The 14,116-nt window shown below is 49.1% G+C and overlaps 1 protein-coding gene across 1 annotated transcript in view; it reads right to left on the bottom strand.

Moving 5' to 3' along the window:
* The window catches only part of LOC119326650, a 69,454-nt gene extending 57,455 nt beyond the window's left edge, over nucleotides 1-11,999 (bottom strand). Inside the window, exons 1-6 of the mRNA XM_037600265.1 lie at nucleotides 11,741-11,999; nucleotides 10,577-10,658; nucleotides 7,619-7,722; nucleotides 6,137-6,232; nucleotides 5,988-6,035; nucleotides 4,931-4,984 (exon numbers count right to left, since the gene is read on the bottom strand). Of these exons, the coding sequence (XP_037456162.1) occupies nucleotides 4,931-4,984; nucleotides 5,988-6,035; nucleotides 6,137-6,232; nucleotides 7,619-7,722; nucleotides 10,577-10,658; nucleotides 11,741-11,755 (399 nt within the window). The 5' untranslated portion in view covers nucleotides 11,756-11,999. The remainder of the gene's footprint in view (nucleotides 1-4,930; nucleotides 4,985-5,987; nucleotides 6,036-6,136; nucleotides 6,233-7,618; nucleotides 7,723-10,576; nucleotides 10,659-11,740) is intronic.
* Nucleotides 12,000-14,116: the final 2,117 nt, after the last annotated feature.

Below are 14,116 nucleotides of genomic sequence, written 5' to 3'. Positions count from 1 at the left end.
TCAGCTCAAATGTGCGGCTACAGCTGGCGTCCTCCCAATGCTTTGTTCCCCAATCATCAACAATGTGCAAGTTATCAGGACCCTCATCGATGGCGGCGCAGGACTCAACGTTCTGTCTGTCGAGACGTTCAACAATCTCCAAGTGCCATATGATCAACTTCAGTCAACCAAGCCTTTCTCAGGAGTCACTTACGGCTCCACTCCGATAGGGCAGGTTCGCCTCCCTGTCACTTTCGAACGGCACAAGAACTATCGTACCGACCTCATCGACTTCGACGTTGCCCACATTCGCCTGCCATACAATGCCATCCTCGGGTATCCAGCCCTGGCCAAGTTTATGGCGGCAACCCACCATGGTTACAATGTCCTCGAGATGCCGAGAAGCGGCGGAATCATCACAGCCCCCTGCGAAGAGAAGGATGCGGTGTGCTCTCTCGAGCATGCCTTCCAAGTTGCATCAGTTAAGGACCCAGACAGCAGGAGTGAGAACCCTCCCAAGGCAGTTCCTAAGAAGAAGAAGACATCACCCAGCTCAAGGCCTCTGAAGGTTGGCATCTCCGGAGGCGCCACGTCAGGACCTGCGCCCGTGCAAGGGGCGCCTCCCTCCGTCACATAGGAAGGCGCGCCCGGCGCCCTCCTCGAGCAAGGCTCGGGGGCTCTCTCCTGGAGGGCCTCAGACTTTGCCAGGATCACAAGGGAGGCGCTCGGGCACCACTTGAAGGCGTGCTATGCGGCACGTTTCCCTCAGGAAGGCATGGGACAAGGAGGGCCCAACCCGCAGGAGTTCATCACCAAGGCCACTCAGGAGCTGCAGGAATCAAGAGTCATACGCGGCAATCGCTGCCTACCTGGCGTAGCTCCCCATCCAGGCGAGGATGGCGGGCTGCGCGTCTGCATCGACTACCCAGGGCTCAACCGAGTCGCGTCTTAGGAGCGCTTCTGGCCTTCGCGCGTGGGACGCTGCGAGGGTCCGCCACATAGCTACGTTCCATGCCTTTCGGCCTGCCGAACGCGGCTGCTGCTCACGACGTCTTCTGCGGAGCATTCTAGCAGCTCAAGAGGCCAGTCACCACGCGGTCCTGGCAAAGATGGAGATGGTCCTCGAGGAACCGCCCCAACCCCAGAGCCTCCCGAGGCTCAGGGCTCCGGTGGCTCGTGAGGATCGGCCTCTTCACCGAGCATCGTCAGCTACTCCAACACCCGATGTACAATGGTATCAGGTGACATCTTCCGAGTTCATTTCAGCTGGGAACGCCCTCAGGGCTGCATTATTCCAAGGTCGCGTGGGCCTGTCCCTGCGACATGTATCCTTTTGCTTATGTCTTTAGTTTACCGTGCTGGGGGCGCCCCTCGGGTTGCATCATCCCCAAGCCACTCGGGCCTGACCCAGTGACATGTATCCTTCCTGCAGTTACCTAAGCTAATTTGCCTTCCATGCTTAACCTGCCTGTGCGATTGACACCTACCTTTGGAGCCGCTCGCGCTGGCACGGCGCTTGTGCATGAGTCCGTCCCTGCAACGTCGACAAATCTGAGTGGTCGAGCTCTGGCCCGCGGCAGCCCCGCAAGCGTCACCTCACCAGGCCCTCAGTGCCCTCACCACTCTCTCGGAGCAACCAATGACCGGCTGGCAATCGTAATGGCAACCCTTGCTTTTCTCGTGTTGGTTTACAAGGACTACCTGAGGCCTAAAACGGGAGGCATCGCGAGCTCTCTCTCTCTTACCCGTGCGATCCGCTTGCGCGTTTAAAGGGGGCTCCTGAGCATCGCAACTCAGAAGCTCTTACTGGCTCTCCAGCCCTCACCCCCTGGCCTTGTCCACGGCATCGCGACCTGGCATACCAGCGGCGCTTGAGCTCGCTCGAGGGCTGAGACCTGAAGACGTAGAGCACGAAGGAAAGTGTGGGGAAGAGAAGGGAAGCTCGCGAGGTCCTAACCCAGCTACATCCCAGCTGCCGGCGCGCAAGTCCGGCACCTCGCGAAGGAACTGCTCCATGCTTTCGAGATAAGTCCCGCTCCTGGAATAGCTAATCGATGCGACCCCGAACCCCCATTTAATGCGGCTCAGTGACGGCGACGTTGCTTTCCTTTCTCGCCTTTCAGCGGCTGCTTGAGCGCTAAAGGGGACCTCCTGAGCATCGCGCCTCAGGGGCTCTTACTGGACCTCGGGCCGCTCACCTCTTGGCCTTGAGCACGGCATCGCGACCTGGCATACCAGCGACGGTTGAAGCCTGCCTGGGGACCGGGACCTGTTAGCGTAGAGCACCAGGTCGTCGTGAGGTTAGAAAGGGGGAACCAAGCTGGAACAGGACAAGCATCCGCACCACTTCAATAGATAATACCAACAAAAGACATTGCGGACACTTTACATGCCCCCACGGGATACTTTCTCAATTACTCGCAGGGAACAAAAGGTGCTAATCCTAAGGAGCCCTAACTACACGCGCCCCCATGGCCGACGCCATCATAAACAGTGGGCCACAGGAGGCCGGCGCCAACCCCATCCAGATCAGCCGCGGCGACGGCCTGATGCAGCCGCCTTGCTCCGGGCACGACGCGAGCTCGGGGGCACGTAGCTGTCGTCGCTCGTCTCCGGAGTCGCGAAGAGCTCGGGAGAGTCGCTGGACTCCCTAGCATCGCCACTACTACCGGAGGAGCCGCTGGGGAAGCGGGTGGCAGGCCTAGCCCTTGCCACATCGACGTCCTGGCTGCCTCCTCTGGGGCAGCATTCCAGCCAGCGGCCTTCCGCATCAAAGACCTTGAAGAGCATCAAGGAGGCGCCATCGTATTCGAAATGAATCACGAGGGCACCCCCTGTTCGGTAGACCCGGGCGATCTCGCCCCAGCCTCGGGTCATGTAAACCTTGCCCAGGGCGACGACTTCAACCTCCGCTCCGATCGCCGGGGTACCACAGTCGGCGTGCTGCAGCCAAAGCTCGAGGGGCCCCCTCAGCGGCATCTCAAAGGCAAAGAAGGGAGGAAAGCGGATCCAGGAGCTTGGAGGCATGGCGGCGTGGAGTACGAGCTCGCGAGAGGAGTCCGCGGCGTGGACTCCAGGAGCAACGGCGCGCACAGCCATGGCTCGTCGGCGTTGCCGGCGGCGCGGGCGGCGCCGCTCGACGTCTTCTTCTCCAAGGCCCATAGCCCGGGCGTACAGAGGTAGCAGAAACCCAGGAGGTGGCCGCTCGTACCAAGGCCTCGACATCTCCGGCCGTGCAACCTCGTCACGGCGGCCGGGGACCGGCAGCTTCTTCGGCGGGAGCGGGTCGGGCCCCTCCCAGGGGGCCTTTCCTTTCTCCTCGGCTGAGAACCGGCGAATCGGTGCCATTGGCGTCGAGAGCAGAGGAGGAGCAAGGAAGAAGAAGCGAGCGGAGCGAGAAGAGATGGACAACGGGGCTCGCGCCTCTCCGTACTTATAGTCCGGAGGAGACCAACCGTCAGCCTCCACGATCACAGGTAATCATGACTCTTCTGCATGCAGCAAGGACTCGTCAAATCGGGCAGTTGCCGAGGCAGCGTGGGGAAGCGGAGACGCCCACGTCCAATCAACCGCCACGCGGCGACCAAGGCCGCAGACTGTTGGGGCCCGCGACACTCCGCACTTGCTCTTTGGCTTCGCTGCTAAGCCAAGTCCGAGCGCGCCTTGTTCCCGGGGATACTGTCGGCGTTCTGGGAACGGGGGTGCCCAGACTTGTCTGTCTGCGGCGTGGATCAAGCAGAGGCCCAGTACGACCCGTCTTCATCAACCCAAGTTCAAGACCCTCGCGAGGGGCCAAGCCTCACGGGGCGGACGACGCAAGGCTTCCTCATGAGCAGGCTCGCGAGGAGGCGGAGAGATCAAGGCAAGGAGTACCTCGCGAGGTGCTCGTGACGCAAGCCATGACGATCGAGACCAGGCGGGCGCCAGCCCGCGCAGTGTCCTCATTTCCTCTTTGGTGCAAAAGGGGCAAGCGCAGGTGCGGAGTACCGAGGCATCAAGCAAGGGTTACCATATCAGTGCAACGAGACCAAGACCAACAGGACAGCACGACGAAGGTCACCGTGGAGCCCAAGACGGCGTCATCGCCAGTGCCTTTGGCAGTCGAAGACCAACTTTAGTCAGGATAGCTTGTACTAGCTGTCCCCCTTCAAAATGGCCGTTGTTGGCTCCCTTCCCGCTCAATATTTGGGAAGAGAACCAGGGCCCCTATAAATAGAGATAGCCACCACCGTAGAAGGGAGGGAGATCTCACCTAGAGCCAACAGAGTCGATCGCATCCATCCCAAGTAAAGCATCGCACCAACTCAAGAACACCTCTCGCGAGGTTGTTCTTCCTTTGTACTGTTCATCATCAGCCCCAGAGGCAATCCACCACACCACACACTGGATTAGGGTATTACACCACAACGATGACTCGAACCAGTATAAACCTTGTGTCCCTTGTGTTGTTCATCGTGTAGCTTAGATTTGCGACGAGGCTTTGGGGCGTGGATCGATAGGGAGAAGATCTTCGTGCGCACCCCAGAGTTTAAACCTTAAGGGTTTTGCCGGAACCCGATATCCGACAGCAACACTTCTATTCTCTAAAATGGCGTCCTTTCATGATCTAAATGTTATTAGGTGGTCGTGCAGTCGCCCGCGAGCAAGTCATTGACAGACTTAGCACATAGTCCATTGAGATAAGATGCTCCGACCGATGCAACACCTCCAGAACTATTATATAAAGTTGTCATGCCGATCATACACTCTGATCATACACTCTGATGCAACTTCCAACTTTGAGAAGGAAAAAAAAACATCCATCCTCGACATCTAAAACTGGGGTGACAATATGCTTCAAGATGTTACACTAATATGATTTATTGCAAATTGATGTAACCGTTCGCTATTAGAGAATATCTCTTGTGTAACATAAAAGTAACAGACATGTTAACAGCACAAGAGATCTTACAGGTCCTCCTTTTGAGCTCCTACTTGTCGCTTCAAGAGTTGCTGTCTCTGCAGCCTGCAGATAAATCCATTAGAATTTGAATTGCTCGCATGAAGCTTATTATGCTATAATCTTTAGGAATGCAAGAAACCAGCAAAAAAATTGTCCAAAAAATGCGTGAATGCAAGAAACCAGCAGAGAAAATGAAAAAAAAACATCGATAAGTTCACACAATGTATGTTGCTTCAAAACCAATTTTTTCTATCCGGAACAGTTCCCATTATCTCATCACTGGGTAACTAGTACCATAGTTGGCTCATGGTTCGCGGACCTCGATTCACCATAACCTGGGATTAGTTTCAATAGGCCACAACTTAAAGGATTATGGTGTGCTTTTAAGGGGATTGGCGGGGGGACCAAGTTTCCCTAGCTACTTGGGTGCATCCATGCTCAAAAAAAGGTGATCCGACAAACATATAGCACAACTCCCAAAAACAAAACACAACTAAAAGCAAGTATTGCAACATCCACAACCACAAAGATACACTATTCGTGCAATTTGTTTCCTCCATCCATGTTGATTACATGAGATTGCATTTACCATGTTCTTGTTTGTCTAAAACTATGATCTCCAAATATTGACCCTATAATTCTGGTCTCAACAATATGTACTTCACAGCTAATTCTGGTTCTCCTTTCTACAACTTCGGACGGGTGCTCGTTATGGCATTTTTTTCCTCGGGAGCATTATGGTCTTATTGAATGGAATAAAATCGAAAGTAACATACACATGGAACTGAAGATGGCAAAGACATACCCTACAACTTAATAAAGACATAAATTAGAAATTAGGAGCGTATCACCATGACCAAATCCTACAGATAGGCAACCTAAATCAGATGAGAGGCCTGGTAGCACACATTATTACTTAGGCATAAAATTCAAATCTTAACTAAGAGAAACTGGAGCATGTCTTGAACTGCCTTGTTAACTTTATATGAGTACAGGTGTATAATTGACAGATCATTGTCTTGAGTGTCGGGAGAAGAGAACTAGCAAGTTGAAAAATGAAACAAACCTCAATCTGCTGAAGCTTGGCTTCAAAAAGCTTTTCTCTGTCTTCTTCCTAATGAAAGAAAGAGAACCACCACAAATATATACTCAGATAAAGGAACAATGAGAAAATGACATGCATAAAAAGGTTGCAGCCAATATAATTTAAAATACCTTCAGAGTTTGCCCATCAGGAGCAGGATGAGCAAGAATGAATAGACGATCAATAAGAACAATAACTGGTTCTTTACCCAAGCTTTTCCATGGAACCTATCAGAAATCACATTTTGCATGAACAACTGAGACATATGAGATAAAGCAAAGGCAGGCCCGGAAGAAGATGCTCCATAGTTGGGCGACAAGAGCTATGATTGAAGATCAGACGATACACACAACACATGCAACACAAACACCCTAGCACAGCGGTTTGCACAACTGATAAGTTGAAAGCCTGTAGCAACCGCTCAGGCACTGCACCTTGATGCCAAAGAAATATACTCCCTCTGTCCCGTTTTTCTTGTCGCGGAGGAAGAACTACGGTAGTACAAATCAGGTATACAAATGGAGATAACAAAAACAGAACAGAGGGAGTGCTTATTTTGTTAAGATTCATGCACCAGCAAGTAGAACGAAAAGTCCAACTAATGGAGAAGGTTGGACAATCTGCATATAATTCAACACTCCATCTCACATGTGGCTAGATAAGGCCTAAACATGGACAAAAAGAGGGCAAGCAATTTCTTTATATTATTTGCGAAAGCCGAGACTTGAACCCAAGACCTCTTGGCTATGATACATATTTAGTTTCATGCACCAGCAGTAGAACCAAAAGTCTAAACTAATGGAGAAGGTTGAGCAATCCACATATACTTCATCAAGTTCTTGGACACATTTCAACTATGCACTACCTCCGCCCAGGTGCATAGGGTGCCCTACGAAAATCAAATATTCCAGATATATTAGCCGCCTTTTGTTTGTTAGCACTAATTGCTCACATGCATTCCTCACCACACGAAGCATTTTCAGTTTCCCTCTCCCCCCTTTCCACGTACAAGACAATCATCTGCCTCTAGCATTTAATTCTTGTTGCATGCATGCATAGAGGATTGGAAGAATAGGGAGAAACGGGTGGTGAGCCAGTACATAGGTGTCCAACCATCACAGCAATTAATATGAGATTAACTATAGGGAGAGAATCGCGTGATGATTGGCTTTCTTCATGGTTTGAGAATTTAACGGCGTCCAATCTACACGCACCTAGATTGCGCTGCCCTTCCTTAAGCGCCCTATGCACCTGGACGGAGTACAAAAGGTTGCTGACTGTAGAACTAGTCAAACACTAAGCAACTAGCTAGGTGTGATGCATATGAGAGAATGAGCAGGGAGATTGCTATAATACATTCTGACCTTAGACAGACACAGAAGATAATTTTACATTTCATAAACATGTTTTTTGCGGGGAGTAAAAACGGTTTTGTTGAAGACCCAAGTTATCCAATATATATAAGGTGCTAAAATATTGACACGCCCGAGTAACAATACTGTGACACAATAGCTTAAGAAAACATTAAATGTGTAATGTAATGTACGAATGTGCTACAACGTTCTACCCAAAAATAATCAAGTTCCATAAACAAAAAGGAACAAGAGACATACCTTCAATGTTATGGTGCCAACAAACCCAGCTTTCACTGTTACTGGAAGCTGAAGAGAATTGAGTGCTTCAGCCTTCAGTTTCAAGTCTTTAAGGACGACATCGCCTATTCAAAGAGAAATCCAAGCAGAGTAAATACAGCAATGCATAGAGCAGTAGTGCAACGGCACAGTTATGTGCTAAAATTTCCAACACAAATGATAGCATAATGAACTACAAGATAACTTATATGTCATGTGTCCATAGTAGAAAGCTACAAGCAACTGTGCATTTCTTAAAGCAGGATACCATGCACCGTGGATCATGTACACCACAAATATTGTCATTAAATGGTGATTGCACCCCTACAGATTCTGATGTGCCAAACTGTTGAAGCTTGATCACACTGTGTCAGCATAGACTGCATGCAACACCTCTCAAAGGCCAGCTACACTAGACTGAAAGGCAAAGGGCTCACACGGGTTCTGCTTTGCAACACCTACCAGCTACCAATGGTTGGTCACGCTGCCTCAGCGACTGTTTACATCAAGATGCCAAAAGCAAAGCTTTGGAAGGCATATCTCTACTTCTTAAAAAGAATGTAAGGTTCCCATTTCACCTTTCTTCCCACCACCTCCTCGTCCAACCTTCCCCATATAATAATCAATCACCTTAATTTACTTACCTTCTGAACCAATTCCACTTTAATTTACTTATCAAACTTCTCATCAACACATAAGGTAAATCACGAACAGGATTTGATAAACATTTATTTACACAATCACATTAATATGGGCAGGTAAATCGCAAGTTAAGGTACTAGAATATGTATATCCCGTTGCAACGCACGGGCATTGTCCTATTATTTCTCTACTACTTAAAAAGAATGTAAGGTTCCCGCACCTTTATTCCCACCACTTCTTCGTCCAACCTTGCCCATATGACAATCGATCACCTTAATGTACTTACCTTCTGAACCAATTCCACTTTAATTTAGTTACCAAACTTCTCACCAGAACATCAGGTAAATCACGGGTAGGATTTGATAAACAGTTATTTACACAATCACATTAATATGGGCGGGTAAATCACAAGCTAACGTACTAGAATATTTATATCCCTTTGGAACACCCGGGCATTGTCCTATTATATAAATTAAAAAAAGAATAGTGTTCCTTTTCATGCCAGGCGGAGTGCTTCGTCCAACATTCCATATCTTTTCTGATGATCATGCCTTGAAAACCGCCTTAATTGTCTCATCTTTTATTGACTTACCAAATAAACTATATTTTCTTTGGCAAGACAATAAGTGATTAAAAAAATCATGACAGAATTTGATAAATATTTATTTACACAATCATATAATACAGAATTATAGGCTAATGTACTAGAATATTTATACCCCGTAGCAATGCACTGGCAAATACCTAGTTCACAGAAAGTTGTGTTTGTGGGGTGTTCTTTGAACAGCGTAGGGAAGCATCAGTCTCTTGACTTTATCAACTGTTTTGTTCAATTAGACTTAGGCTGTAATTTTGGCATTGCAATGGCTTCCCAAAAACACTTGCACCATGCTATTTTAGTATTTTTCATGCTAAATAATTGTCAGCTTTCCCCTTGGAGATGTAAGAGATATACTTTACAAGAAGTCGGCTTTCTCTATGATTACTGAGCCCCAGCGCTGCAATAACAAACTACTCCTTAGGATCATGTGCTAGGATATCATATACAACTGGCATTACAAGAATAGGTGTTCTTTAAGCATTAGCACAACTGCAACGGTTATAAGTACAATGTAAGAATCATAGTTGCAAGGTCTGCTGTCCATTCGGTTCGCGATTCACCACTTCTTGTGAATAAAGTTTGATGGGGGGTATACATCTCTGGTTCGTTAATCTGATGACTGATTCATGTCAATGAATCTGATTCGCAAACTCCGAGTAGCAATCAGAGTTCCCAATTTGTAAATCTATGTTTGTGTATTTAGTTGATTAAATTTTCCATCATTTCTGTTGCTAATTGTCAAAGGGGACCCTTGGCGCAGTGGTCAAGCTGTTGCCTTGTGACCATGAGGTCACGGGTTCGAGTCCAGGAAGGCTGCATACAGAAGACCCAAAGTGGTCGGACCCTTCCTCAGACCCTGCGAGGCGGGAGTTACATGCACCGGGCTGCCCTTTTTTCTGCTGCTAATTGCCCCAATGCAAAGAAGGTTTACTTTTTATGGACTGGACAGGTAAAATGCAAAGCACATGACCCATCATGTTCTGCAGATTGATTACAGGAACAAATTCCAAAAGGATTAGGAAGAAAATAGCCACTGAAACATCACAAATTCCAAACTGATGCTCAAAAGTCCAAATGTGTGGCTCACACGTCCAGGAAGGCTTAATGCTGCCTCCAAAACCCATTGCTCACAGCTTTCCAGGAGGCCATCTTTTCCATGAGCTGCTCATCTTTCTCTCATATTCCTCAAAGAGCTACTCGTATTGCTCCAAATCTCCCCAGATCCACCATGACAGAGCTCTCCGAACACGTATCCACCTGTGCACCTGGTGTAAGATAGCCCACGGGCACACAGAGGGGAGGAGGCTGTCCTCCAAGCATGCAGCCAGGTCGCACCAGCTGACCCTGTAAGGTTCCCATCGTCACATGGCAGGCGTTGGACGCCAGTGTCAAGCTACTGTTAGCTTTCCCTCACGATAGGCCCTCATCATAGGAACAACCGTAGAACTCTGTTAGACGTCACTTCTCTCCCAATTTGTGTGTAGACTGGCCAGTGGCTGTGCTCTGATCAGGTTTGTTTGAGTTCGTAATTCGGCGAACAAACTGCGCGAATTCGAGCCCCGATCTAGCTCAAACAATCTAGATCTGAATACGAAGCCACTACCAGAGAATTCGGTAAGTAAGGTAAAAATAACATCATGCGTAAGATTCCAAGAAATAATCAAAAGACAACAAAAAAGATGGTCAGAAAAATATACCTTTCCACACACTTATTCTAAGTGCTTCAACAGAAAGTCCTTCAACATATTCACCCAAATATTTGCGAAGCAAAAACAGCACCTGCAATTAAAAATATATAATTCCTTCATGCCTCGGAATTTTAAGTACTATTATAAGGATGAAACTCAGTGAATAAGAAAATAGTAATGGTTTAGAAATTCAGGATTGATATGGTTGTGCTAATCTGCTACTTTGCATATTTGTCATACGTCAAAAGGGCAGATAAAAACTTGGAATGTTACAAAATTATGCAAGGACTTAATAAGATTGTATTCATCAATATATCTCATTAATTATGACATATGCCAGGTGGGCTTCAAATAGCTGTGGACTATTTCCAGAATCAGCAGGACGTCCTGACACTCGTCAATGTGACAGGTTAAAATTGCTGGTATATTTTTCTCTCCCTTATGGAATATTATCCATTGTCTGTAACCATTTAGCCTGGTTCGCAGAACTGATGATCATGACAAGAACTGATTGTAGCACCGCATAACTTTCTTACTGGCACTGCTAATGTTTATTAGTTTACTACTATATATCAGTGTTGCAGAAGTCGAGACACTGAGCAACCTTGGAGAATGAATGGTTGCAAACTTAGAATATGATTGCCCAGAACATAGCTTTGACCACAAAAGTACTGGTGCTCAAGTGACACTCGTGACTATACTTATTACAGACAGGCTAAGCATATGTAACACCCTGTTGTACAATCAATCCATAACTATAAACTCTTCATCCATAACTTGAGATACAATGCGCCAGGCAAACTGACAATCCGATCGATTTGTTCAACATAAGTGCAATGCATCTCCACCATGGAACTTAAGCAGACAAAAGTTACGAACTATTTTTTGGAAAAATATGGCCCCCTGCCCCGTCACCGCAAACTCTGTCCAGGTCACCAAGGACAACGTGCAATCCATCAAGACCAACCCGAAATCCCCCATAGTTCCGCACCAACTGCGCAGCGTCCGACCACTCGAAACCTGCAGCGCGATCGCACATGACCACCGCTGCAGGGGGAATCACACACACGCACGCACGCACCCAATTGCCGCTCGATCATGCGTAACCTCGTCCTAATCGAAGACGGAAGAGAAACGAGGGAAGCGGGACAGGGAGAGAGATCGAGATCATACGTGGCCCTCGAACATCGCCGAAGTCGAGGGGCGGCCGACGACCGGGTCCGGAGCGGGAGGTGGGGTGGGAGCACTCTAAGGCGACAGCACGCGCGCGAACCCGTTGCCTCCGCACGCCCGGCGGGGAAAATCTCATGGACGGGACCGAAGGGGCTAGGGTTCCGGGAAAGCCAGAGGAGGCGCGCCGTGGCGAGTAGGACGACGATGCGAGGAGGTGACGCGGGGCGGAGAAAATGGTGGGAGTGGTGGGGGTGGAAGTGGGGACGAGATGGGGTCGGAACGGGGCGCTGGCCGGTGGGGGCGTGGGGCTCTTTTTGGCTGGGTTCAAGTCGAAGACGGGTTTTGTAATTTTTGTAAGGCCAGTACTGGGCGCCGGCGCACCGGCCCAAACTTTCGGCCGTCCAGCCCCAGTCGTTCGATTCACCTAATAATAACCGTTCAGATTGCATCTCCTCCCTTGCGCGTGGGTCAAAGCCTCCTCCATCCTCACGTACAGGCTCGTTGCCGTCGGTAGCTTGCTCGCCGGAGCTGCTCGTCGGCGCGCTCGTCAGAGCCGCTCGCTGGAGCTGCTCGTCGGCGCGCTCGTCGGAGCCGCTCGCCGGACCTGCTCGTCGGCTTCCTCGCCGGAGCTGCTCGTCGGCCTGCTCGTCAGCTTCCTCGCCGGAGCTGCTCGTCGGCTTGCTCGCCGGAGCCGCCGCTCGCCTGCATGCTCATCGGCGCGCTCGCCTGCATGCTCGTCGGAGCTGCTCGCCGGTGCGCCATGTGCGATCGAACTTTGCCATGGCCGTTGCAGCAAATCACGTCGCCGGACGCAGCTTTTTTTTGTGGCCGGTTGTAGCAAAAATCACGAAGCCGTGTGCGATGTAGCAAAATGCGACACCGGTAGTAGCAAAATACGATGCCGGTTGTAGCATATTGTGATGCCAGTTGAAGCATCTAGCAAAAAAGATGTTGGTTTCAGCATCCCTGTGACAATGATGGTCACATGTAGCAAAAAATATGGTGGCCATGCGATGTAGCAAAAAGCGACGTTAGATGTAACAGTGTGGGACGCCGGTTGTAACAATTTGTGACAACGGTGGTAACATGCAGAAAAAACGCGGGCCGTATGATGTAGCAAATCGTGAAGCCGGTTGTAGCTGCGTGGGAAGCAGCTTGTGCAATTTGAGACAACGGTTGTAGCATTAGGAAAACTACGATGTGGGCTGGAGGTAGAAGAATGGGAAGAGATAAGATAGAAAAGAGAGCCAGATGCGTAGGACCCGCCATGTGCGGGAGCAGTTTTGCATGCAGCAGTTTTGTGGAGAGCCAAGTGCGTAGGACCCGCCATATGTGGGAGCAGTTTTGCATGCAGCAGTTTTGCATGCGGCTGCACGTGCGGGTCGTGCTGCATGTGCGGGGGTTTGGGTGTGAGCGCGAGCGGCCGGCCGATAGTTCGACCGACGCGCCGTTTCGAAACATTTCCCTTTTTGTAATGTATAAAGTAACTCGAGCGGAGCTTCAGCCCGTTCACACGTGGGGAGGTGCTAGAAGATTCGGTAAAAAGCCTTTGCCATGGAGGGAATATTTTTTTCCTTCATACATTTCTTTGCTTCTTGCATATCTTCAGAATTGAAAAATAAGATACCTCTCTTCTTCGGAGTGGGTTTAGACGGTGATTCAGAAAGTGTCCAATCATTATAATTCTTCAATATATTATTTAATAATTTCTCAACTTGTTCAACAATTTGTTTTCTGAAAACACAACCATCACAGCTATATGTGAAATCTCTAAAAGCATCGGTTAGTCTATTATAAAAGATATTAATTATTTATTTTTTCTTAAGAGGATGATCAGGTAAAGCATTAAGTAATTGAAGAGTCTCTTCTTGTGAGAGACTCTCTTTTCAATTTGCACAAACTTATCCTGAGGAATGTTCGCACACGAACACGTCACCGTGTACCCTCGACGCCGGGGCTGATGCACCGCAGCTCACGTCGAAGGAGACCCGCCGAAAACGCGGTACGCAGGCAATCCGGCGGGCGCTTTTGAGGACCCGAAACCTCACACGCCCGGGAGCGACCCCGTCAGGGCGCGTAGCGGCTATGGGTTGCCCTAGGTCGACCTGATCTCCCCTAGGGACTCGAGGTTCGCCGCCCTGCAATGAAGAAGAACAAATGAAGAACGAGAAGAAGAAGAACTAGGGTTAAGGAGAAAAGATAAAAGATAAAAAGTGGTAGATAAATTGATCGATTGTGTGTTGTTCAATCGGCCGTCACCCCTTGATAGAGGCAAAGGTGTCCCGTCTTTCGATGAGATGATGGATTTCGCTTTGGTGGAAGTCGACTTTGACGATCCGACTACGAACGTGTGAGGACGTCGCGCCTTAGCAATCG

The sequence above is a fragment of the Triticum dicoccoides genome, chromosome 6B (genome assembly GCF_002162155.2).
Source record: "Triticum dicoccoides isolate Atlit2015 ecotype Zavitan chromosome 6B, WEW_v2.0, whole genome shotgun sequence".
NCBI classification, from domain to species: Eukaryota; Viridiplantae; Streptophyta; class Magnoliopsida; order Poales; family Poaceae; genus Triticum; species Triticum dicoccoides.
Note: the sequence above shows the minus strand (reverse complement) of the source record. Positions and strands in the feature narration are given on the sequence as shown.